Source organism: Erpetoichthys calabaricus, chromosome 10, assembly GCF_900747795.2.
Source record: "Erpetoichthys calabaricus chromosome 10, fErpCal1.3, whole genome shotgun sequence".
Taxonomy (NCBI): Eukaryota; Metazoa; Chordata; class Cladistia; order Polypteriformes; family Polypteridae; genus Erpetoichthys; species Erpetoichthys calabaricus.
This window is the reverse complement of record NC_041403.2, coordinates 169,876,469-169,900,907: the sequence shown is the minus strand read 5'-3', so window position 1 is coordinate 169,900,907 and position 24,439 is coordinate 169,876,469. Positions and strand designations below refer to the sequence as shown.

At 42.1% G+C, this 24,439-nt stretch overlaps 2 protein-coding genes across 3 annotated transcripts in view; one reads left to right on the top strand and one right to left on the bottom strand.

The window, feature by feature from the left end:
• Window positions 1–24,439, bottom strand: part of stil (STIL centriolar assembly protein) — a 194,437-nt gene that overhangs the window by 19,894 nt on the left and 150,104 nt on the right. The gene's annotated exons all lie outside the window — the stretch shown is intronic.
• Window positions 13,622–24,439, top strand: part of mrpl55 (mitochondrial ribosomal protein L55) — a 175,249-nt gene continuing 164,431 nt past the window's right edge. Inside the window, exons 1-3 of one of the 2 annotated variants that reach the window (XM_051933176.1) lie at window positions 13,624–13,796; window positions 15,887–16,088; window positions 21,729–21,967. In XM_051933176.1, the coding sequence (XP_051789136.1) occupies window positions 13,753–13,796; window positions 15,887–16,088; window positions 21,729–21,881 (399 nt within the window). In that variant the 5' untranslated portion in view covers window positions 13,624–13,752 and the 3' untranslated portion in view covers window positions 21,882–21,967. Of the gene's footprint in view, window positions 13,797–15,886; window positions 16,089–21,728; window positions 21,968–24,439 lie in introns of those variants that run through there. The other variant, XM_051933177.1, reaches the window with a different exon arrangement.

Below are 24,439 nucleotides of genomic sequence, written 5' to 3'. Positions count from 1 at the left end.
TGCATTTGGAATGACTACATTCAAAAAGACCAAGGCAGCAAACAAAACTAAAAGTACAGAAGAAAGATCCACAATGATATTCTGCGAGTCATTCTATTACACCGATCCTATTTGCATCAATGTTTCCTGTGCTGGGAGAAAGATTTCATCCTAAATATTAAACTGTTCATGACACTGCATTTCCCAATTTTATGAACGTGGAGCTCGATACATTAGTTGCACATATTTCATAACTAAGTCCGAAAATGTTATTACACCTCTAATTCCCCAGAAGATGAAACTGCTTTCAAAGCCCAAGAGTGAATTAGTGGTGAGAGCTGAACTTGCTGTCTTGTGGTTTAAATTTCTAACTGCGCACCACAAAGCTGCATTGCCTGTGCACACTAGAAGTCACTGAGCTGCAATGGGTACTCAATGCTTTTCAAATAGTTTTGAATCCATCAGACTTTATTTTTCTTTGTAATTAGATCTCCTGTTTGATTAGGATGCATCCCCCCCCCCCAATTTGTTTGGAAGCTTTTTTTTTTTTTTTTTTTTAAATGTTTCCAAAATATTGCTAGAACTTAAGGAAGGACATTGAGTATTTACCTTTGACAAATTAACTTAAGGCAGGTGATCCACTCACTCTCTATACAGGTAAACGCCAATAAAAATGTATGCACCATGTTAAGATAACTTGTCGGAGAAAATTTAAGCTTTCAGTTCAGACAGATGAAAGTGAACTTTATTTATCCTTATGGAGAAATTTGGCTTCTTATATATACGCACATCAGAATGTCAAACAAGAAGGAAAACTTGGCAGTTACTGTCACAGGCATATTGCTGTTGGTATAAAGGAGCCTCGGTAACGTTTTTGACACACTTCTGCCGAGTGAAATGTTGGCTGAAAGCATTTAGTGTGTCAGAGAGAAAATTAAAATTAAAGAAAAAGAAATTTTTCCTGCTATTTCCTTTTTCTTTAAATGTACATAGTATGCAGTTAGACATTGAAATTTTCAATTATTTTAAATAGCAGTGTACATCACAAAAAATCCTAATTGCAAGTTCAAGACATTAAAGAGCAAATTAGGGCTAAACATTTCTTTAAGGCACAGTAAATATTGCTAAAAAGAATGCTAATGCTTTAAATGTTTACCTTGAAGGCAATGTTGAACTCTTCCTCAGAATGAACAATGACCCCTTCGTCAGCAGGGCTTTGCAGAACAACAGTGCAGGGAACAATAAAGTCTTCAGGTGACATGGCACTAGGCACCTTAACTGGCGAGCCTGCGGTCTCACGGCCTGGGTCAAAGCGGTCCAGCATCAAGGTGACTCCTTCCTCATCTGAAAATAAATATACTTGTACTGTGGTCTGACCATTCTCTCTCATACAAGTTAAATTTAATATGTAAAACACACCATAGCTGACAATGTGTTAGCAGGATTGGACCAGAATTAACAGAAGATATTCCCAATTTTTTTTTTCTGTTCTCCTGGCCATTCAACCTTACCTTTTTCTTTGTTACATACTGTATAACATTATTACGTAATCATGTTTTATATTAACTTCCTTTTCTTGCTTTTGTAAAACACTTTGAGCTACAGTACATTGTTTGTATGAAAGCATGCTATACAAGTCAATGTTGTTTTTGTTAATGTAAATAGAGAAACACTTCTATAACTCAATGCGAAAACTGCATGAACTAAAATAATCACTCCTATAACTACTATTCCAACGACATGACAGCACCTTTATCGAAGGTTGTATAAGAACAGAATAAAAGTGTTACCGAATATGATTCAACATCACTTACTGTTTCTCCTAAAGTTCATACCTTACAAACCAAACACAGAGAGACTAATGCAAAATAAACTATTACTTTAATAACATTAAAATCAACTAGTAAATACCAATAATACACATTACAGAGGATTAAAAAAACTGTAGTAAAATCCAACACTTTAAAGAAGCTTAATACCGTAGAAAAAATGAAAGCTGAAGAAACAGAAGCATACACCATAAGGACAGACGTAACAAAGAGACTCACCATCATCAACCGCTACAGTTCCCAGGAGGAAACAGTGAAAGTAATTTTTGTTGCTTTGCTTGGCATTACGATGGGCCAGCCGTAATGTTTTCTCTGCTACCAGCAGTTTGGGATTTCTTAGAAGGAGAAAAATTGAAAAATAAAATTCATAGATTATTCTCTCAGGGCTTACAGTGCACAAAAATTAAGGCCTCTTCTATAGGCTTAACGAGAGGACGCAGAAACAATAAAGGCAATAAGAAAAAAACCATCACTGAACAATTACAGTGGGTTTACAGTACTGGCACATTTTTAGGAATCACTTCTTCCAAATAAAAATTTGGAGATTTCCAGGATGAGACTGTACCCTCAGTGAAGGGCTGCAGCAAAATATACAGCTAAACTCAAACTGCACAGCAACATAAATGATTCTAAAGATGTGCAAAATTGATCAATGAACGTTTAAATTAGGGATTGTCAAATTTGAAGAAGGGCCAACCTGGATGCAGATTTCTGATGGAAAACAAATTTCAGTAAGCATCCTGACCAATATGTAAATGACCTCTCCAAAGTTTTAAACTTTCCATTTAGCTGTTTATGCATTCAAAGTATGATTTGAAAAATTTTAGAAATTTAATTCCATTAAAAACTAAATGCTAATCACTTAGCAAGAATATTATAATTTAAGAACTTATGGTAACCAAGTACATATAGTACAGCTACATTAGGATTATATTGTTAGTTTTATACTTCCATGTCTGACCAAATACAAAACGTTAGAAATTTATTCAACAGATACAAATTGCAAAAGCAGTATGGTGGAGAAATTATAGAAAGTGAGGTTTACCAGTTGGAAAATAGGGAATGCATGCAATGCCAAGTCAAAGCAAAAAACAGTGAATATGACTGGTGCCTGTAAAACCAGGCAAATATCACTCAAAAGCGACTCAGAATGACTGGATGTTCACTGCAATATGCAGCCTAAGCAATCCCCCTTGATGATGAATTTGAATTGCCGGGAGGGCATTGGACATTTGCATATAATTAGCATAACACTGAAAGAAAAGAGAATTCACGTATTTCAGTTGAGACTTGCAGCTGGAAAGTTGGCCATCACAGATTCAAACATTAGCCATAAATGTGTACATCTCTAGTGGACACAATGAAGTTATCATTAGATATAACTTTAGAAGAAAAGGAACGCTTGGATTGGTTTTAGTTTTTAAATTATTAAATATAAGTTAACTTTAAAATGTATATAAAGTGCTTTAACATACTGTATTAGCTTCTCTTAAAAATGTGTAAATGTATTACACAGATGAAGACTTTTGAAACCTCTGAGTAAATGTAATTGAACAATGGGCTTGTATTTGTCATCCAGCTTCCTTACTAACCTGTAATATGAAAGGTGCAGGGTAATGGCTTCACCAACTGGCATTGCATCCCAAAGAGCAATTCTTGTTTTAGGAAAGCTTATAGGAGTGACCATTTGTTCTGGAGGCCTAGGAAAGCAAGCAGATAAGGAAATGGTGTCAGCACAGTATCAAAGTTAAAGAATTAAAGATTTTCATCCTATAATAAAGTAAAAACTCTTTGGATTTACTGTGCCAAATATCTTAGATATTAGTAGATGTAGGAGAAAAAAAAATTTCACCCTTTTATTTACTGATCTTCAAAAGAGAAAGTAAGATCACTAGGGTTAAATACTCTAAAAATCAGTGATACTCATAATTCAGTTATTCAGAGACTATTGTAGAGACCAAGTGTAATGTTTCCTTCTTTGAGACCAAAAAGCCCACAGGAAAAAAAATGCAGTGGTGGGGAAAAATATATTTTATTCATGGAGATACACTTAGCTTAATTTTTAAAAGGAACTCGTTATAACTTTTCTTAATAACATACCTTGAAATTATTGGATTTTCTGGTGGGAATCCGACTTCCATCATATGGGGCAAAGTATTCCTTAGGTTAACCTGTATACTCATTTCCTAATAAGACAAAAGAAATATACCAATACAAATAAATCATTAACATTTGCCTTGAAGCCACCCCAGAATACAGACACATTCCAGATATAACATTATTAAATACTGAAATGAAGTAGAAGGGATGGATGGATGATAGATGGATGGATGATAGATGGATGGATAGATAGATAGATAGATAGATAAATAGATAGATAGAGATACTTTATCTATAATAGTCATGTCACAGGTCTGTTATCTAACATAGAATTACTCAGCTTGGTTCAGGAGAGCCAAAGGAAAAAGCACTTTTTATTCCAGGCAGTGTTTGCTAATTAAACGTCTCGTTTACTGGTTTGTGCTCCTTGGATTGAGGTCCCCTAATGAGGATACTGTGATGTACATTTATTATAGAGATATATGGATAAATAATGAAAATTTGAACTTTTGTTTTTTTTGGGGGAGTTGATGTAAAAAGTGATGAATGTAGAAGAGTGAAAGTATCCGACCAATCAAACATGCAAATGTGGCTGACAGATGAGAACCACACACTCCTGGTAAGACAGAAAAGAGACGGTTCAGAGTAAATGAAGGACTATTTCAAAAGGACATGCAGGGAGGGAGTGCAGGGGTAGAAGACCACCACCAACAACAGAAACAAATTGTCAACATGTTTTTAAACCAAATGTTGCTATAAATATTTAATGTTGCTATACTGGACACTGAAGAATAAGAGAAAAGTGGCGGTTTGGTGAACATCTCACATAATAGTTTAGTGAGAGCAGGTATCCAGTGCCAATAACAGAATAAAGTAATGAGGGACAGTAACAGAAGTTGAGTAAGTACAGACAAAAATTAGATCTGTGGAGATAGCAAGACTGGAATTTTATATCATAGGCGGCAAGATACGATCCGTTTAACCTTCCAAATGGCACCCTTATTGAACAAGGTCTTTGCCAACATACTGACAGAGTTTACACAAACACCTCTGAAATGTGTTTAGACACGGAAAAGCAAAAACTAGCAATAAAGCTTGTATTCATCCCAGCTTGCTAATGACAGCATCCTCAGAATTTTGAGAAGCACAGCATCTACCAATCCAGTAATTAGTACCCATACTTTTTCTAGGGGGGGGGGGGGGGGAAGCCTGATGCTAACTGGAGCTAAATAGAAATACAGTAATGTTCTTCTGTAGGAGCATAGCATTGGAAACAATCTATTTCATACTCATTGATGCAGCTGAAATATGACTTTTTTTCCCCCCACACTACAACATACATTTAATGTTTACATCATATAAGCTTATAGTAGCCATAAATACATTTAAAGCAGCTTCTTTCTCATTTTCAGTGGTGAAAATGCTGTATACTGGCAACCTGCCCAAAGTACTCTCAATTAGTTTAAACAGGCCCGGGAATTCAGAATCACTTTTATTAGCCAGTGCTTAACAAACAGGAAGTTAAACCTGGTAGCTTTGGCGCTGCTTATAACACAACATCACGTACAAAAAACAAATAATATAAAAGTTAAACATATGAAGAGTTGCAGAATAGTGCAATTATAAAGGAAGGAGTGTGTGTGCGTACACACGTGCATAGTGTATATGCAAGGAATTTATGAAAGAATACATTAAAAAGCAAAGATGACAGGCAAATTACTGGTTTGCAAGGGCTTTGGCTCTGGGGGAAAAAGCTGTTTAGGGGGTCCATTAGTTTTAATTGAAGGATAATGCCATATCAATACAAGCATTTTAAGTGGTGAGCGATTCTTTTGGGAACATCACAATGAAAATATCAATTACAAAGTTTAGCAAAAAAATTACTAATTGATAATCAATATCTAATTAATATCTGAAAAAGGTTGAACCTTTAAAAAAAAAAAAAGAGGAAAATGTATTGATGAGTGGTAAGTTACAGTTCTTAAAACCATTATTATTGTATTCATAAAAAGATAATCAGTCCAATGTGTTCATGATTACTCAGACAACAGAAGCATATGGGACTAAAGAAAGTGACAGTTTCAGTAATAGTGCAGTGCCCTACTCGGTCTGTACAGTACAGTATTCACAGGATTTCTGATCACTTGTGCAAAATCTTTTTTTTTTTTTCTGTGGTGAAGCCTAAATCTCAGAAAAGAGAAGTAATTACCTTGCATAAATAATTAACATTCCATTTGGAGTTGTGACATAATACTAACTATTGTACCTTGGGAGAAATAATCAAATGCACTGGTAGATGCTTGTATAAAACTTTTAAAATATAAAAAAGAGTGAAACCTCTCATTTCCAGTACAAGTGGATCATCCATCCACCCATTTTCCAATGTCTCTTTACCCAAAGTAAAGATGTCAGGAGGTGCCTACCCCAACAAGCACAGGGAGTAAGGCAGGAATAATCCCTGCATCATATTTACATCATTATGGTTTGAGGTCTAGAAAATGTACTCTTGATTGAAATTACAGAAACAGTAATACTACGAAATCCACATACAATAAGTTGACGGCTCCCACTGCTGACAAACGACTGCACGTCTTTATTCACAATTCAAGCCTTACTTTTTTTTTAACACGGTTTCAGCCCTGCCTTTAACTAAGCCCCCTGCTAGCCTTTCTCACAGATTCTGCAGTAAGACTTTTTACGAAATACATCACAATCTTATTTTGTGACAGCTTTGAATCAACAGGCTTTGTAAATCTTTTGATTCACTATTTTGTGTGGTCTTCTTTGATTTCACCAACAAATCCAGCAGTAACAATTTAACGAACACGTGCCAGCTGCAAGTGACAAGACGCGCACACATTCAGTGTCACTTACACATGCCGTGAGTACTTCGAAACAATCACTGCAGTCCAAAAATAAACGGGAGAGCAAAATCAGAATGGATGAATTCAGTACTCTACATAAGGCAGAAGGGACGGCCGACAGTCGCAGGGATTTCGCCGCAGCAGTTAAGGAGAAACGACTGCTGAAGTCGGTGTGAAATGAACACTCGAGCTCGTCTGGTTGGTGCCAGAAGGAACACGCACACAGAAAGTGAACAGAGTATCACTCGAGAATTATTATTTTAAACGAAAGACTCCCCTGTAGAATACTGAGCTGCGTTCGTGTCGCCCTGTCGGACCTGCCCCCTACTGTCAGCCTTATTTTAAAGAGGCGCTTAGAACACCCAGATGCGCCGATACATGTTCAGTGCTGTTATTACATTTTAAAGTCCTGAAGGAGCATACTTTAAAAGCCCACAATAAACATAGTTAGGTCGTCCATTACCTGAAGTGATGTGGCCCCCGGCCCGCTGGCTGCTCCTCAGTCACCCCGAGTCTCTTGTGAAGCGCCGCGTCCTCAATGCAACAAGCTTTGCTTCTTACACAAACAAAAGGCACATTTTCCCGTTCACCGCGACAGTTTCAGGCGGTGGCAAAGGCGGCAGAACAGTAACTATTAGCGGGTCTTTTAATTATTCCATCACATGGGTGAACACCTTAGCTACGCCCGTAACCAGGACAGGGCCTACAAACTAGAAGTCCAAAGTAAATACTGGCGCCATTCATTGGCGTCAATGGCGCGGGGTTGGACCAATCAACTGTGACCTGGCTTACAGTCCTGACCAATCACAACCTCCGTACAACCCGCTCAGCCCGCCCGCGCTTTTCAAAACAGATGAGCCTCTAACTGTCGACACTTGGGCGGTCGCGCATGCGCGGCGTGTGATCAATTGTGAACTTCAGTCACATCCTAAAGGCGCTGAACAAAGCATTCCAATTAGTAAAAAAAAAAAACAAACAAACAAAAACATCCAACTGTTGGACGTGAGGAAAGAAGGCGCGCTTGACGGTTTCCGTAGAAACGTTCAGTAAGAAACAGTACATAAAATCTTTTGCCCACATCGGTAAATCGTTAGGGTCGCGTTGTGGGCGGGGTCGTGGCGTGCAGGCTTCTTAGCGGGTCCTCGGGCGGCTCTGAGGTTTATGCTGAACATTAAGACTTGAGAACAGCTGAAAACGTACGTGCTTAATAAACGTTTTGTTTCGGTGAAGTTGGTTATGTGTATACAAATTTGTAGCTGGAAAAGTAAAATAGACAGTTTGGCTTTTGCTGATCCATTTAATTATTCGGTTTTTAGATCCCAGTTGTTTGCTCTGTCTCTCCAGTTCCAGCTTGCTCAGTTGTTTCTGTCCACTCTCTTGATAGTTAAGTTCACTTATTTGGCGCACGTCTTGTCCAAGACAACTGAGAGATACTTGGTTACATTCCTTTTTTTCCAGTTAGACCACAGACAGGTGAAGTGGCCCGCTCGTGGTCACCCAGTGGCAGGATTTGAAATCCTTAAGCATTATGCCACCGTGCCTGGCAGTTGGTCTGATTATTTTAGGAGGGTGGCACAGCGTATAGCACTGCTGCATCACTGATTGGCCATCTGGAGAGAAAATCCTGCGCCTGGTCAGCTGTTTGTGTGGACTTTGCGTGTTCTCCTTGTATCTCAAAGGAGTTTTGCTCCAGGTGTTCAGATATTTTTTTCTAACACAATCCCAAACTTGTGCTGGCATGTTTACTGGCTGGCAGTTACTGACTGGCACAGTGAAAAATGGGACAAAGATGACCCAACAAGATTCTTTCAGCGTTGGATGATAAAGTTACAGTCTTTCTTGACATATTGGTGAAGCAGACTCTGCTCTGCTCTGGTCGACTGCTGAAAGAGGAGCCAGGAATATGTGTGCCACGTACAATGGAAGTGTAGGAGTGCGACTTTTACATTACATAAAGTCTTGTTATTTAGATACCAGGTCTGCCTCTATGAATATTTAGAGCTTGCCTGGGATGGATGTGAAACTGAAAGCCAAAAAAACCAAATAATCAAATCTGGTGGCAGATGTTTGCACCAACCCGTTCACTTGTCGCTCTAATTAGCCCTGCCATTGTTACACTTGAGAAGTAGCGTCGTGTGGCAGATGTACAGTAATACTGTTAGGAGCTCTACAAAAGCTCCAGTGTGAAAGCTAGTGGATTATTGGAAGAGCAAATGTGCAGTAGCTCTCTGGGCTTAATGGGCAGGTAGTGAAAATTGGGGTTCCCTCCGGGATTATTAATTTCACTTGTCTATATATAATTTAAACCATCTGCCTGGCACTTGCTGTAACGTATTGCTGTCTCTCCATGAAAGATGGTTGGAAAAGAGGTGGATGAAGATGTGCACAGTGTACATGGGACGATAAACAGGAAAGAGATATCTACTGCACATCACGTAGGCTCTTTAGAAGATACTTTGAAGAGGTCTTATCCAGCATGAAAGAAAGAAAGAAAGAAAGAAATAAAGAAAGAAAGGCGGCATCTGAGATTGTCCAAATGTCTGTATGTGAATCACACTGATGGAGTGGGCAGCGTCCTTTGATTTGTGGCATGGTCTAAGTATGTTTGTGCTATAGTGCCTTTCGTGGCGTTAAGAATGAAGTGAGTTTAAACAGAGCCTAAATGTGCAGGAAGGAATACCCACACAGAAAATGTGATGAGTCAGTACAGGCAGACTTTAGACAACTATAATGTCAAAACAGAAAATAATGATATAACATAACAGGGTGTCATCTAAAATATAATAAACAAGTGGGCTGGCAACGTCCAATTGAAATCATCTTTGTGAGCAGCAATGGCACATGCCCATTGTGTGTTTCAGCACTTGCCTTGTTTTAACTGACAACATGGCAGTGTATCCCAGACATATAGTTGGACCTCATTTTGTAATATGGAGTTCCCCATGATCACAGTTATTTTTAAACCCACCTAATCCAACTCAGGGTCATGGAGTGGCCCACCCGGGCAGCACCTGATACGCAAGGCAGAGAGCATCACTGGATAAGGTGCCACTGACTCACAGGGTCAATTTAAAATCACCCTCACATCTTTGTGGATGTGAAAGGTAAATGAACACAAACCCAAGGAGAACATGCAGATTCCACACAGAGAGTAAACAGACTTGGGGTTTGCACCCAGCAGGGCTGGCCCACTGGTATCACAGGCACCTTGGGACAAATAAAGTTTCTATCTTTTATATAGTGCCTTTCACATCTGCCTATCCATTTATCTACCTAAGGACCTGAGATTCAAAGTGAACTGGTTGCTGCCTACATCCAGACCGGTCACTAACTATTATACAGTGCCTTTGATATCTATCTATCTATCTATCTATCTATCTATCTATCTATCTATCTATCTATCTATCTATCTATCATATAGCACCTTTCACTCTATCTATCTATCATATAGTGCCTTTCACATCTATGATATAGTGCCTTTCCTATCTATCTACCTATATGTCTGTTATATACAGCAGTGTCTTTCATGTCTACCTATTTATCTTGGTGAGGTCATCACTAGTATGTTAATGCTGACATTACAAGGATGGCTGACTTCCAGTGGCACCAGCTATGAATGGTGCTTAATGAAATTGTTAGATCTATCTATCTATCTATCTATCTATCTATCTATCTATCTATCTATCTATCTATCTATCTATCTATCTATTATATAGTGCCTTTCACTTATCTATCTATCTATCATATAGTTCCTTCACTTATCTATCTATCTATCTATCTATCTATCTATCTATCTATCTATCTATCTATCTATTCTATCTATCTATCTATATATCTATCACTATATCTATCTATCTATCTATCTATCTATCTATCTATCTATCTATCTATCTATCTATCTATCATATAGTGCCTTCACTTATCTATCTATCTATCTATCTATCTATCTATCTATCTATCTATCTATCTATCTATCTATCATATAGTGCCTTCACTTATCTATCTATCTATCTATCTATCTATCTATCTATCTATCTATCTATCTATCTATCTATCTATCCTATTATCTATCTATCTATCTACTTATCTATCTATCTATCTATCTATCTATCTATCTATCTATCTATCATATAGTGCCTTCACTTATCTATCTATCTATCTATCTATCTATCTATCTATCTATCTATCTATCTATCTATCTATCTATCTATCTAGTGTCACACCCGTGAATTCTATTTTGATGTCATAAATTCACTATAAGTTACTCAATATGACAAGCATGTCTGCACAGTGGTGTTCATCAAGCAGCTGAACGTGGAGGTGCTTCAGAAGGTGATATACTGGATCTCTAATGCTGCCAGGTAAGTCAACAAATTCCTTTGGGAGGTGCAGCCCAGCCAGTGCTAATTAGCTGACAATGAGGGAAGTAGAGGGATTGAGATGCCGCCCTGTAATTGGGGGGTTCACATTTCACAGATGGAGAGGGGAATATGCAACGGGAAAATGAATGCAGTATACAGTATAGTGGAGTCATAAACGGGCAGCATCAGTAAAAGAAAATGGTTCAACATACCAGGAACACTCTGTAGAACTTCCTTATTCTAAACCTGCCATTGACATTTATATTGTTCATAAGGCTATCATCAGAAACATGGTGGGCCCCAGGCCTGTGCACATTTTTTAAGACAGCCCTGCTAAGTGGCATAGCAACTGGGCAGGAAATCTCATGGGCTCCCCCCCGTTTTTGTTTTGTTTTTTTCTTTGTTTTTCCAACAGTGCCCACTGTTTCACGAGTTAACCAATCCGTGCAATACGCGCGTGTGGTCAGGAGTGCGACCGCCGATTTAAGAGCATACATCTTCCAAATGTGAGACCAATAGCAGTCCCCGTTATCCGTTCTAACAGCAGCTGTCATTGGGCATATGCTTTGAAACAGCACGCTTTCACATCGCCGCTCACAATGTTGTCCTTGAAACGGCGGAGGGTGGGCAGGTAGCCACGGATGCGACTGGCCAGCGAGCAGAGCAGCGCCATCTGAGGATATGAGGGGATAAATAAAATCGAGTGACACGTCAGACGCATGCGCAATGCAGAATCTGAAGCGCCCGTCAAATTTCACTTGCGCCGGGACCAAACAGTATGAATATCATGACTTTTGTTACCTAACACACGAAAAAGTGTTACGGGGAGAGCTTTCTTTGAACACGATAATAGTGTTGGAAAGCAGCAATTCAAGTTCTGATCAAGATGGATTCGCATATTTATATTTTGTTTATGACAATTCTAGTAGCAGAATCAAAAGCCGACTGAGACTGAAAAAAAGAAAACTCTCTGCGATCAAGTACGACACAAATGAGACTGTCACGCTTGGCAAGTCCATCTGTTTAAAAAGAAAGGGACCAAAAATAAATAAACTTTAGAAGCCTCGTCAAAAAAACTGACAAAAAGAAATCTAGAATTAAAAAGCTTATTTAACGTGATTGTATGTGACTGGCATTTTTGAGAACACTTTTCTCGCTTTGATCCTCAAGTTATCAGCTGTGAACATTAATATGACAATATGATGAACAAGGTTTTATTTGTATGATATTACAGTAGCAGTTTTACAGATTGTAAATCACACCATGTGAAATATAGAAAGTTATACATTAATCTGATGGAACACATTTTGATGTATGCCTTCGGTCACTCATTTTAACATACACATTAATTAAAATGGCATATAAAACAATAAAGTGTCCGCTCAATAAAAAATCCATGCAGCAGTAGTTTTAAATGACTTCACATTTAATGTCCATTCAATTAAATACATAATTAATCTACGCATAATTTACCCAGTAGTTTTAATTGTACGAAGCCAATTCATTTTTCGTATTTACAGTGTCATCTTCTTACACAAAAATTATTTGACATGTTTATTTAAAAATAAACTCTATTCAATTGAATAAACATACTGCACATTTTAACTGTTTCTTATGTTCTGTAGATTTTTTCCCTTTATATTATATCAGCAGATCCTCAATATTTTTCCCACAGGTCCCACGTGCATTAGCGACACCATTGATAGCAGTGACGGATATAGGTATGGGTGACATGGGTGGCATGCCTAGAGTGGCAAAAAAATAAAATAAAAAAAGAATGATAAAGGGTGCACACTCAGTGAAGTGGGCACACATAGGGGCGCCTTTAATGTAACTGAGGGGGAGCACCCCTCCCTGGTCGTCTAAATCTAATAGTACAGACTGCCTTCAATGGACCCCCAGGGCTCCAAATAGACTTTGCCAGGCACTTATTGATAGACTCCAATATAACATAAAATTGATGTTGGTTTACTATAGTTGTTTATTAATATTTTTTCTTTTCTTGAGCTTTTGTAAAGTTTTAATTCCCTCTTGGGGACATATAAAGTACTGTATATCTAATCAAATCTAAATACTCGCAGTATTTGAGGTTGGCCTCGGCTCGCACTTCACAATCAGCCTCAAGCCCTTAACAGTTATATCTGGACTAGCGGCTCCTAGCGGTGGGGGTGTCCCGGGCGGCAGGCTGTTAGGTCCGACCTCCTCCAGTACCTCAGACACAACGCAATTACATCGGCGCACGCCGGGCCACTGGCCGCATTACCGCCGCGAATTGACGTTTTCACTTCCGCTCAAACTGTCCGTTCTGATCGACTCAATCGATGTTCGTGTTTGCCGCCTCAAATCCATTTGTCCTCCTTCAACACGTAAGGCCTGGAAAGGCATTTTACGGCGGAAAGATCCGATGTAGCCCGGGTGTTACCGAACTGTGGAAGCCATGTTGGGTTCGTGAAGGAGGCGTGCGTGTAGGAGAAGCGTGTATGAGTGCCTGCAGGTGACCTGTTTGAAGGTTCTGTTTGGCTTCGACGTAGGGTCGGTTATTCCAAGAGCGGATGCAGCACATTTTAAAAAAAAATCTATTAGGTGAAAAGTAAACTTTAGAAGGATTCGCTTCACAGCATGGCAGCGCAAAGGCTCCTGAGCGCGGCGAAGTCAACCGGCAGGTAGGCTACTGTGTGTGTGGTTATAATGGAGCGTGAGACCTCCGTCTGGCAACTCAACAGCCATTCATTAATAAACCTACATAATCCGGGTCAAGTTCGAAAAGTGTCACACCGGGGAAGTAACGCTGGTCCATCATAAAAGAGACCGTCACGGGGGACAATTTAGGGGCCAAGAAACTAGGCAGCATTACCGTGGATCGAGGATGCAGAGCTGGAGCATTACGGGAGTTCACAATTGCCAAGACATTTCCTGAAAATATTCCCAAAACACAAAACCAAATCTTCTCGCTGCATTCATAGCACCAACGAGTGGTCTGTCAAAATGGACCATCGGGCCCCAAACCGGCATCAGACTCGTCTTTCAGATCACACTACGCGAGCATTCGCCGCACATTTACGTTAAAAATGGCCAGTCAGAGTTTGCGTGGCTTTAGAGAAGAGTGTTTTCTACGGTCTCTGGAGCGGCGCGTGTTCAGCTACGGTAGAGGAAACCGAGAGGGACAACGAACGTCCTCCTCATCGCCGGTTCACTTCATCGGTAGATTCCAAAGGTTTTCAGGGCTCCGCGAGTATCTGCGGAGTTTACTGAACTCGGACGCCTCAGGGGCACCAGCCCATCTTTAGCATGTAGCGGATAACGTGCAGATTATAGGCGCATACAGTTACTTAAAATGGTAAATAGGGTGATGTGAAGATGAATAATAGAATATATTGAGGGTGCTGCCACACGGTCAGCCTAGAGGAGCATCTGCATGCTTTAAATCAGGGAAACGTTGTTGGTATAAAGTTGCCGTCGTTAGATTGGCCGTGTTGTGGCGTCCTTTGAAGGATTAGTTGAACGCAGCCGCATCTCTTAGAACGTCATTTTCTTATTCCATCTCGCCTGAAGAAGGGGCCTGAGTTGCCTCGAAAGCTTGCATGTGCATTTCCACTTGGGATTAATAAAGTATCTATCCATCGTTTTAGTCAACTAATTAAAGGGGTCATTTTGCTTGACTTCTCACTTATTTAAAATCGTCAGACAAACGTAAAAGGCCAAATTGCTAAAGGGTTGTTAAAAGATTCTCATTACTCACACCAACTGCAGTGACTGACTGGAGTAAAAAATGTATAGTTGAGAAATGTATAAGTGAAAAGTCAAATGACTGCAGTTAAGTGAGCCACATACTGTGTGTGTCTGCAGAATGCTGCGCTCCAAAAAAAGTCACAGTAAAAACCAAAGGGCAAGGAGAAAAAACATAAACCCAAAGAAAGGGCACAATCCGTTAAAACTTTGTGCCGCTGCATCGTGTCATCTCCATCACAGGCCACGTTCTTCCTCCGATGTGCCCAATCCTGCCTTGACGTGACGCCACACTGAGGTCCTCTCAGGCCAAGTTCTTTGTGAGAAGGAGCTGTTCCTGGGCACTTGGGTTGTCCCCTCATGTACTTTCCACCACCATGCTGTGAAAAACTCCTGTATGGGTTTTAGGAAAGAAGGGGCGGTATGGAGGAAGGAACTCGCCTGTCCGTCTGTCACAACATGTGTGAGCGATTTGGAGTCCTCACGTGTAAACAATAATACTATACAGTGCATCCGGAAAGTATTCACAGCACATCACTTTGTCCACATTTTGTTATGTTACACTTGTTAAACTTTTTAGACGTTGTCATAATGGGGTGTTGTGTGTAGAGTTCTGAGGAAAAAAATGAATTTAATCCATTTTGGAATAAGGCTGTAACATAAAACGTGTTAAGTGATGAAGCGCTGGGAATACTTTCTGGATGCACTGTATATAGATATATATATGTCTTAGATTTATTTAGCGCTTTTCTCACTGCTCAAAGTGCTTTACATAGTGAGTGGGCTCACGGTGTCCCAGACGTGGCATGTCTGGATGTGGATGGTGCCTTCTGTGCTCCGCGTCTTGGCTTAGTGTGCAGCTCTAGATGTGCCCTGCCATCCAAGACTGGTTCATTGCTGGGCACTTGTTGCTGCCTCCTGTGTCCTCGGAAGTTCTTTCAAAATGGAGCAACCATTTTCTGTCTGCAGGTGATTTTTGTCTAGAGAAATGATTATGATTATTGTAATTCTTGTGTTGCCTTTTCAGATTCTTGCAGAACAATGACTTATTTCGACACTTTCCTGGGACGTGTTCATTTCATGACTCCATGGCTACTTGTGGCTCCAACAGAACCTCCATAGTGCGTTGTGGACGACAGACCTACGCGAGGTTTTACCCCGTCGTCCTGGTCCGAGCAGATGGGTCCACCGTCAACATGCGGTACAAAGAGCCCAAGAGGATCATTATGGTAAGGGAGGGTCACCTTCTGGCTCTTAACCCTTAAACTGCCACATACTTGGGGGGGTTGGGTTAATGCGCCCCCGGATGCCAAATACTTTTTTTGCTGCACTTTTTAAGTAAACGTCATAATTCACCAAGAAAAAGTGAAATTTTAATGGTACACATTTTTTTTTCATGCAAAGAGCATCACAATTACTGTAACACTGACCATTTTACACACTGCCAATGAACTGTAAAAACTATAAAATAAAAAACTACTGGGACAATATGTAGAAGGTGCAACTGACGCCATTGGTGAAATTCAGTAAATCACTGAGCCAACTGCGCTTGAACGGGCTGCACACAGAGGTCAACACTGGGGGCTCTCAGGCCAGTCTAGCGCAGCGGCTCAATCCCAGGGACGGGGGCGCCAGTGGTCACAAGCTGGCTGCTCAAGGAATGTACGGCACGGACTGACTAGGTCCAGTGTGCTGGCAAATTGTACTGGGAAGTGACTATGGTTGGTTCCGGTGGTTTAAGGGTTAAGATTTGAAGTCCCTCGGTGATGCCAGTTTTTCCTCATTTGGGGCCTCCTGAGCCTGAAGCCAGACTGTGCAGTTTTGGAGTCGACCTGCCTGGGGTGAGGCCTTTTCTGGAGACGCTAGGGAAGGTCCTGGCCTGGTGTAGGGGTCTTTATCAAGGCCTCACACCCTTTTCACTGTTAAGAGTGCATGTAATTCGTAACGTGTAGATGACAGGACTACCAATAAGACATAAAGAGAGCCCACCACACCATTAATCCTAGCAGCATGTAGTTCAAGACGCATAGGCGTGAAAAAGAGGCTGTCCAAAAATAATCCGCTTTCACGACTGTTGGGTGGCTCCCAGTCTCAGAATCGATGTGTGGATATTTGAATTTTTAAATCTCTCCTCACTGATTCTCTGGTTTTTAGGGCTTTTCGTTATCCAGAGCCAGTGATTTTTATGGCTGTCTTCTACCTACCTTTGTGAATTTGTAAGCTTGGCCCCATTTTTGGCTGTGTGTAGGCCGTACATCTGTCCTTTAGTAATATCACTTTTTATTTCTATAGCGCCTTTCCTATGCTAAAGGCACTTACTTATACAGTATGTTGAAACTTCAACTCCCAGCAGTCCCTGCGGTGGCTCCGATTGGTCGTCTAGCAGAGGGTGCAGGGGCTGCTGAGTACAAGGAGGCCTGTGTGACATTTTAAAAGGGGGCCAGTCATACCAAAAGAAGAGAAGTCTTTGGTGTTTTGTGTCTGGAGTTGTCTGTCTGTCTTGATCCTTGTGAATTCTTGTTTTGTCCTCGATCACCTCTCTGTTTTGGGTGTTTGGACCGTCTGGTGTCTTCCTGCTGCATGGGGACTGTCTGAGGATTTGTTGTGGTCTTACGAAGAGAGGAAGGAGCGCTCCTGATCCCATCACACGCCATCATCTCATCAGGAAATACCAGTAGGACTGAGCTTTCCATTCACATACAGCGAGCTCATCTCTGGACTGTCTGTCCACCATCATTTCGTTTCATCAGTTGCCGTTTTCATGGACTTCATAGTGTGTGGTTTTTGTTAGTGGTTTGTTATTGTCGAATTTGCCGGAAGGGGAACTTGGGGGGGTCGTTGGTTCACTTATTAGTATTTAATACATTCTTTAATTGCTGTTTTATTACCAGTTACTTTTTTTGTCTCTGCCTGTGAGTGTGTGCGGGTCGGCCAAGGTTGGCTGTGTCCCTGGAATCTCCACCTAAAAAAATAAATCGTGGCCCCGGTCCGCTACATGTAGGGCACATGTAACATTGGATACAGATATTTTCTGTACAGAACACTAGAGAGTTAAATGCAAGATATGCAAAACATTAAATTAAAGAAAGGTTTGAGTTTAACAGGCTGGGCCTTCTTGGAACTTTGAGGCCTAGTTTGGAAGGCAGAGCCTGTTTTTGAGTTTTGTGAGCCCAGCACTCGCAGCAATGCCATTAATGTTTGGTCTTGTGCACTGGATTGTGGGTCGTGATCATGTGTGACACGTGTTCTGTCCCTTCTGAATTAGGGGGGGGGGGGGTTTGTCTGTTTTTAAATAGATTTTGTATAGTTTACTGTCAAATAATGCAAAGAGTACGTGACACGTGTTTCGCCCTAATTCTGGGCTCATCAGGCGTACACACTCACTGCACCCCCTTTGACGTCCGAGGCGAAGCGTCCACGTTGTGCCACGGCGTGTGGTTCGTTCATTTGACAGCATGTAGATCGGAGTAATTACATTCATGGCATTCGTAATCTGAATCACAATCTGATTGTATGGGTGGTTACCTACCTGGTAACGCCTGTGGTTGGTCTGCAAGTCGGCAAACATCCGCCATGGTGCCCTCGTTCAGTTGTGAGAACCAGATCGTAGAATGTTGCATAGTTTACTGTCAAATAATGCAAAGAGTATGTGACCCGGTAAATAGATTTGTACGCCGTCTTGCTTATACGGGTCACTGTTCTAACACGAGTTTCACTGCCTCATATGAAATGGCCGAATATCCTTCACAGTGAGACTCCCATGTCCATTCTGGTGTGACTGCATGGAAGACCATTTGTGTCAAAATGAAATACAGTCCAGCGCGTTCACTACAATGCAATGCAGCGAATATTCACGTGGCCTTTCGTTTGGCGCGCTGCCATCATTTCATGATTAACTCTTTCAGGGATAATTATTTTTTTCATTTTCTCCCAGAATATTTTTCCCAAAAACTCAATCTGCATTTAACATTAAACGTGAGCTTTCTAAGATCGGCTGCCACACAGCTTACATACGTACTACATACCTGTTTGTCTAACTATATTCTGAAGGGCACTTTCTGGAAAAGAAGCAGATCACTTGCATCAAAATCGGAGTTTGATGAGCAATAATACGCAAAAAGCAAAAAAAAAAATTAATAATGCCCACAGAGTATTTTACTTTGCACATTCGCCCGACGTCAGTGCCATTCTAGAAGTTAGTTACTGTACACTCCTCTCACTCACACACGCAGGGATTTGATGTCAAGTCAATGAGTCCTTCTAGCAAAGAGGGTCCCCCCGTCATGTGATGGTGAGTTTTCTCGACGTCCACAGCTGATTGTTACCCTCTAAAGTCAACAGCCAACCTCAACCCAACCCTAAAAGAGTTCAAAATCTCTCAACCCGATGAGCGATTGCTGCTCACGATGGCACACCGTCTTCTTGTCGGTCTAAAATACGAAACAAAGGCACCTTGCATTTTCATTCATGTCCGTTGGTTGCGTGTCACAACATTTATTTCTATTACACATTTTCATACAAATGCTGGAGCTCAAAGTGCTTTCGTTACATGATGAGGAAAGAGAAAAAAGACAAAATAAATAAGAATTAAAATTAGGCAACACTAATTAACATAGAATAAAAGTAAGGTCTGATGGTCGGGGAGGACGGGGGAAAAAAAAAAAATCTGCATGGGTTCATAGGCCACGAGACCACCTGACCAGCCCCATGTAGGCATTCTACTTGACATCAATGTCCTCAATCAGTCCTCATGATATTCAGGCTTCACATGCAAGAACTTGATGATGACGGTCATGTGGACTTCAGGCCTTCAATCCATCAATAAAGGGACATCTTGGTGCTTTGATGAGGTGGTGGTGGTGCAGATCACCACCACAGAAAACTGGAAAAAGAGCAGAAGAGAAAGTAGGGGTTAGTATGGATTTTAGAGCCGCCATGAATGATAATGATAATTCAGTGCATATACAGAATATCAGGATTAAACTAAGATGAAGCTCTGAGAAAGCCACGTTAACGTAATGAGTGTTTATCAGTTTTGTAAAGTGCCCCACCGATTAGCCTGATGAACTTCTATCAGTAAACTTGATTTCCAGATTTGAGGTGCATCACAGCAGAAGGCCGCCCGCCTCACCACTTCTTCTAAGTTTAGCTCTTGGACTTCTAAGCAGACCCTCATTTGAAGATCTGAGGTTACGATTTGGGGTGTGAGGTGAGAGGCATTCTGGGATAATTATTATTATTTTTAATTCTTTGCATTTCTATAGCGCTGTTCTCACTACTCAAAGCACTCAGCAGTTGCAGGTCAAGGGCCCAACAGAGCAGAGTCCTGATTGGCATTTACGGGATTCGAATCAGAAACCTTCCGATTGCCAGTGCAGATGCCTACCCTCAGAGCCACCACTCATTGAAGGCCTTGTAAACCATCAGCAGGATTTGAAAGTCAGTTCTAAATGGCACAGGTAACCAGTGTAGTGACGCTCAGACTGGTGTGATGTGCTCGCATTTTCTTTTCCTAGTTAAGATCCTGGCAGCTCCATTCTGCGTGAGTTGCAGTCGATTGATGTCTTTTTTGGGTGGTCCTGAGAGGAGTGCGTTACTGTAATCTGAACTCATTTCTCACCATCTTGCAATGTTATAAGAGGTCTGATTTTTGCCGTATTTGTGAAGTGAAAAAATGCTGTCCTAGTAATCTGATTAATCTGTGATTTTAAACTTCAGGTCTGAGTCAATAATGACCCCTCAGTTCTTTACCTTCGTCTTGACTGTTAATCCTAATGGATCAAGTTTATTTCTAGTAACCTCATTATATCCATTTTTGCCAATCACTAAAATTTCTGTTTTCTAAGTAAACTAAAACTAAAAGCAAAGCTCGCATGTTGCATTTCACTCAGCGGCTGCTCCGCGTGTGTTGCACTTTAATCGAAGGCCATGCACTAATTGCTCCAGAACTGAATATGATGAAGCGACCGAGGAGTGTCAACAGCACATGTCAGAGGCGTTTCCACTTTGTCACGCCAAGCGTGTGTTTGATCAAATGCAGTGCGGAGTGAATAACTGAAACGGCGAGAAGTTTGTCTCGGGGACTCTTACGTTAGTAACGCGCCTCGCTTGCCTCGTAGCCTGCTGCTCCATTCAGCTTCTGATCGTCCTGACTGATACGTCGAGAGGTTTAGCGATGGGGTCCGGCCACCTCCAACTGCAAGCACTTACAAAGCACATTTAGGGACATGTTAAGAGTGTGGAGGAGGACCGGCGTAATCGTGTGCCACTGCCCTCCGGGACGCCCGCTCTTCTGCTGTTGCTGCTTCTCTCTCCCTAAATATGGTGCTCTCTCTCTCTTGGACTTGTCTTTCCTAAGGTTTCTTCCATTTTTATTTTTCCCTTACAAATGGTTTTTTTTTTTGGGAGGAGGGGGTCAAGGCTGGGGGGGCGCCTGTTAAAGCCCACTTGCGGCACTCCAAGTGTGATTTTTGGGCTTGACCAGAATTGTTGTATTGTGCTGGCCCTTTCCAGCAAGCCATTGACACAGAAGAAAACGAAATTGTCATCAACGTCACCCTGTTCAATGACATGGCAGACCACCAACCCGCTTTCTCAATTCCCCGTTGACCGTCTTTAGCGGCGGGTAGACGCACTCGTGATTTGATGGCCTCTTACCTCCGCCGTTGATTCTGATTGGTCATTTGATTTACGTTGCGTGACTAATCCGAGGCCTTACATCAGAACGCGGTACCCGTGAAGCGGCCCACTGGGTTTGCTTTCTTTTAGTTTGGTCGCGGGATCAGTGGACACGAATTAGCATGCAGTTTGCTTTTGTATCGCATTTCAAACTGACGTTATTTTACTTTTTATGTGTTTGTCTTTGCCAGATGCCGCTGGATATCTCCACTCTGTCTGAAGCGGACAGGAAGGCCACCCTGCGGAGACGAGAGCTGAGGAAGGGTGCAGCCAAACCGGAGAAGCCAGAATACGAGGATGAATTTAAAATAGACGACTACAGCAAATTCTGGAAAAAGAAATGAACTTGACTGACGGGTGGTGGACTTTACAGCAGAGGTGTGCCATTGGGCGGTAGTGAAGGGGTACAAATTAAATGTCACTTTTGATACCATAAGCCTGATGATTTGATCAACCAGAAGCACAAGTTGGCTCGGTGGCTTTTATCTGCCGGCTGCCCCTGTAGTCATCTTGGCATCACTTAGGGTGAGGCCTGCTCCTCTCCTGCCAGTTTGCCATCCCATTCAGCTCACTCAGTGTGCCCCTTGGTATCCTGCACTTCCAGGATTTGAAAGCCCCTCAGTTCAGACACGCCTGTGGGCTTTGAGGAGGCCGTGGCCAATAATTGGCTGTGGGATTTGCAGATGGCACTACTCGCTGTGCCGCCCTGCCGTCCTCAATCCTTAATAAACAGGACCAGGGAGCTGCGGTCTGCGTGGACACACCCCCCCATGACCTGAAATCGACAGAATTGTTAAACGAGCCTCCAAAACCCAAATGTCTGCCATTTTAAGAAGCAAAGCCACCAGCTGGATGAGGGCGAGCACTAGAAGGTTTGAGGTAACACCTGACCGTGCATTCACGAGGTCTTCAGACCCCTCCAAGTCTTGTGCTAAAATCGTTTAAGTTCTCCCCTCACCGTACCCGGCCATGAGAAAGTGAAAGCAGGATTTGAGGAATCTTTAAACATTTATTACAACTAAACTACAGAAATGAAGTTTCCGGACCCTTTATCTGTGACACCTGGCATTTGGCTCAGGCTCACGATGCCATTCAGTTGATTGCAGTCATCAATTCTGCTGACTGGACATCACTCTTGTCCACAGAAGGTCCCCAAGGGCTTGGTGGTCTCCATAATTCTTAAAACGTTTGGAACCCCCATGACTTTCTAGAGCTGAGCAAACGGAACAACTGGCAGAGAAGGACCAGGATGAGAGTGGTGACCAGGAACCTGATGGTCACTCTGACGGAGCCCATGTGGAGCGGGTAGAAGGTCCCAGAAGGGCGACCATCACTGTAACCCTCTAGGAGGCTTTATGACAACATGGCCACACAGAAGCCTCTCCTCAATGAAACCCACCTGGAGTTTGCAGAAAGGCCCTTGAAGGACTCTGAGATCGTGTGAAACGAGTCTTGGGTCTGATGACATCATGGCCAGTGGCACCTTCAGGGACTGGGAGACCAGTCGAGGAAAAGCTGCATGGAGCAAAGTACAGAGGTGGGCTTAATGAGAGCCTGCAGAAGAGCAGTCAGGACCTCCGTCTCGGCTGAAGGTTCTCAAAGCAAAGACCAACGCAGGAGCAGCCGAGGGACACAATTCTGGGAATGTTGTGAAGTGAACCAGTTGAACATCTCTGGAGAAACATGAAGATAGCCGTCCACCGACTTGGCAGCGCACGAGAGGACCTGCAGAGAAAAAGATCAGAACACCCCCCCCCCCCCCAATCCAGGAGCGTGTAACCCAAGAAGATGCCAGGCTGCCAATGGGGCTTCAACGAAGTGCCCAGTCAAGGGTCTGAATACTGGTGTCAATGGGATAGTTCAGGGGTCTTCTAATTATTACTTTTAATAGATTTGCAAAACGTTTTAAAATCCTGTTTCGAGGGGGTTACTGAGTGAGGGGGAAAATGAATTGGAAAGGTTTTAGCCCAAGGCTGCAGTATAAGAGAGTGAAGGCCCGTGAGGGCTCCGTGGAGTCTGCGCAGTGCTGCTCTGTGCGAGGGTTAAGGCGTCAGCGCACAATGGAGCTCTGCTGCCCTCTAGTGGACGGGCCTTCGGGCCGATTCTCTTCATTAGACAACCAAGACTTCGTTCGGCCTGGAGGGTGAGCTCCACGTCATTGGTCATTTCAAGCCGCTGTGTGTATATTAAGACGAGTGTGGGTCGCCATTCTGTAGGGCCTGAAGGAGCTCTGCTGTGGTGGAGCGACTGGGTCGGAGCTCATGTATTATATAGTGCCTTTCAGAGCCCAGCTTGACACAAAGCTCTTTCCACAATGACTGGTAAATGTGACAGGGAGGTGTTGTAGATGTGTCCTTTGTGTATTGGGGTATCAGTGGGCATGAGGCAGGAGCCAGCATGGAGTGCCAGTCTATTATAAGGCGCATTGCCAGGCCATGTGGGTGTTCATAATTTCGTGTATTTCTCTCGTTTGGTGTTCGATGTCTGATGTTAGTGTGTCCCCCTATTATTAGTGTCATCTTTGCACGTTTCCATTGTTGCCCTTTGAAAACCTGTGAAGCACTTTGAGCAAATAGTGTTGTTATTATTGCTATCTTTGGAGTGAAGGCCACCATTGCGCTCATGACTCCGCTAAGCACTGTGCCACAGTGCTACCCAGCTGAAAGGCAGCTTCTGTGTCGGCACTGCTGTGCCAGCTGCTTTGGCTTTCTTCATGGGTGCCCGGGGGTCTGTGACCCACCCTCTGTATTTCCTTTATGTTCAGTAGGACACCAGATGAGGCTCAAGTCGCTTGCACAGACTTGATTATTAGAAGTTTACACGCATACAGCAGCAGAAGTGATAAATAAAAACCCTCTCCGCTTTTTATGGGTGATTTGTCCGCTCTGCTCCCCTTTGTGAA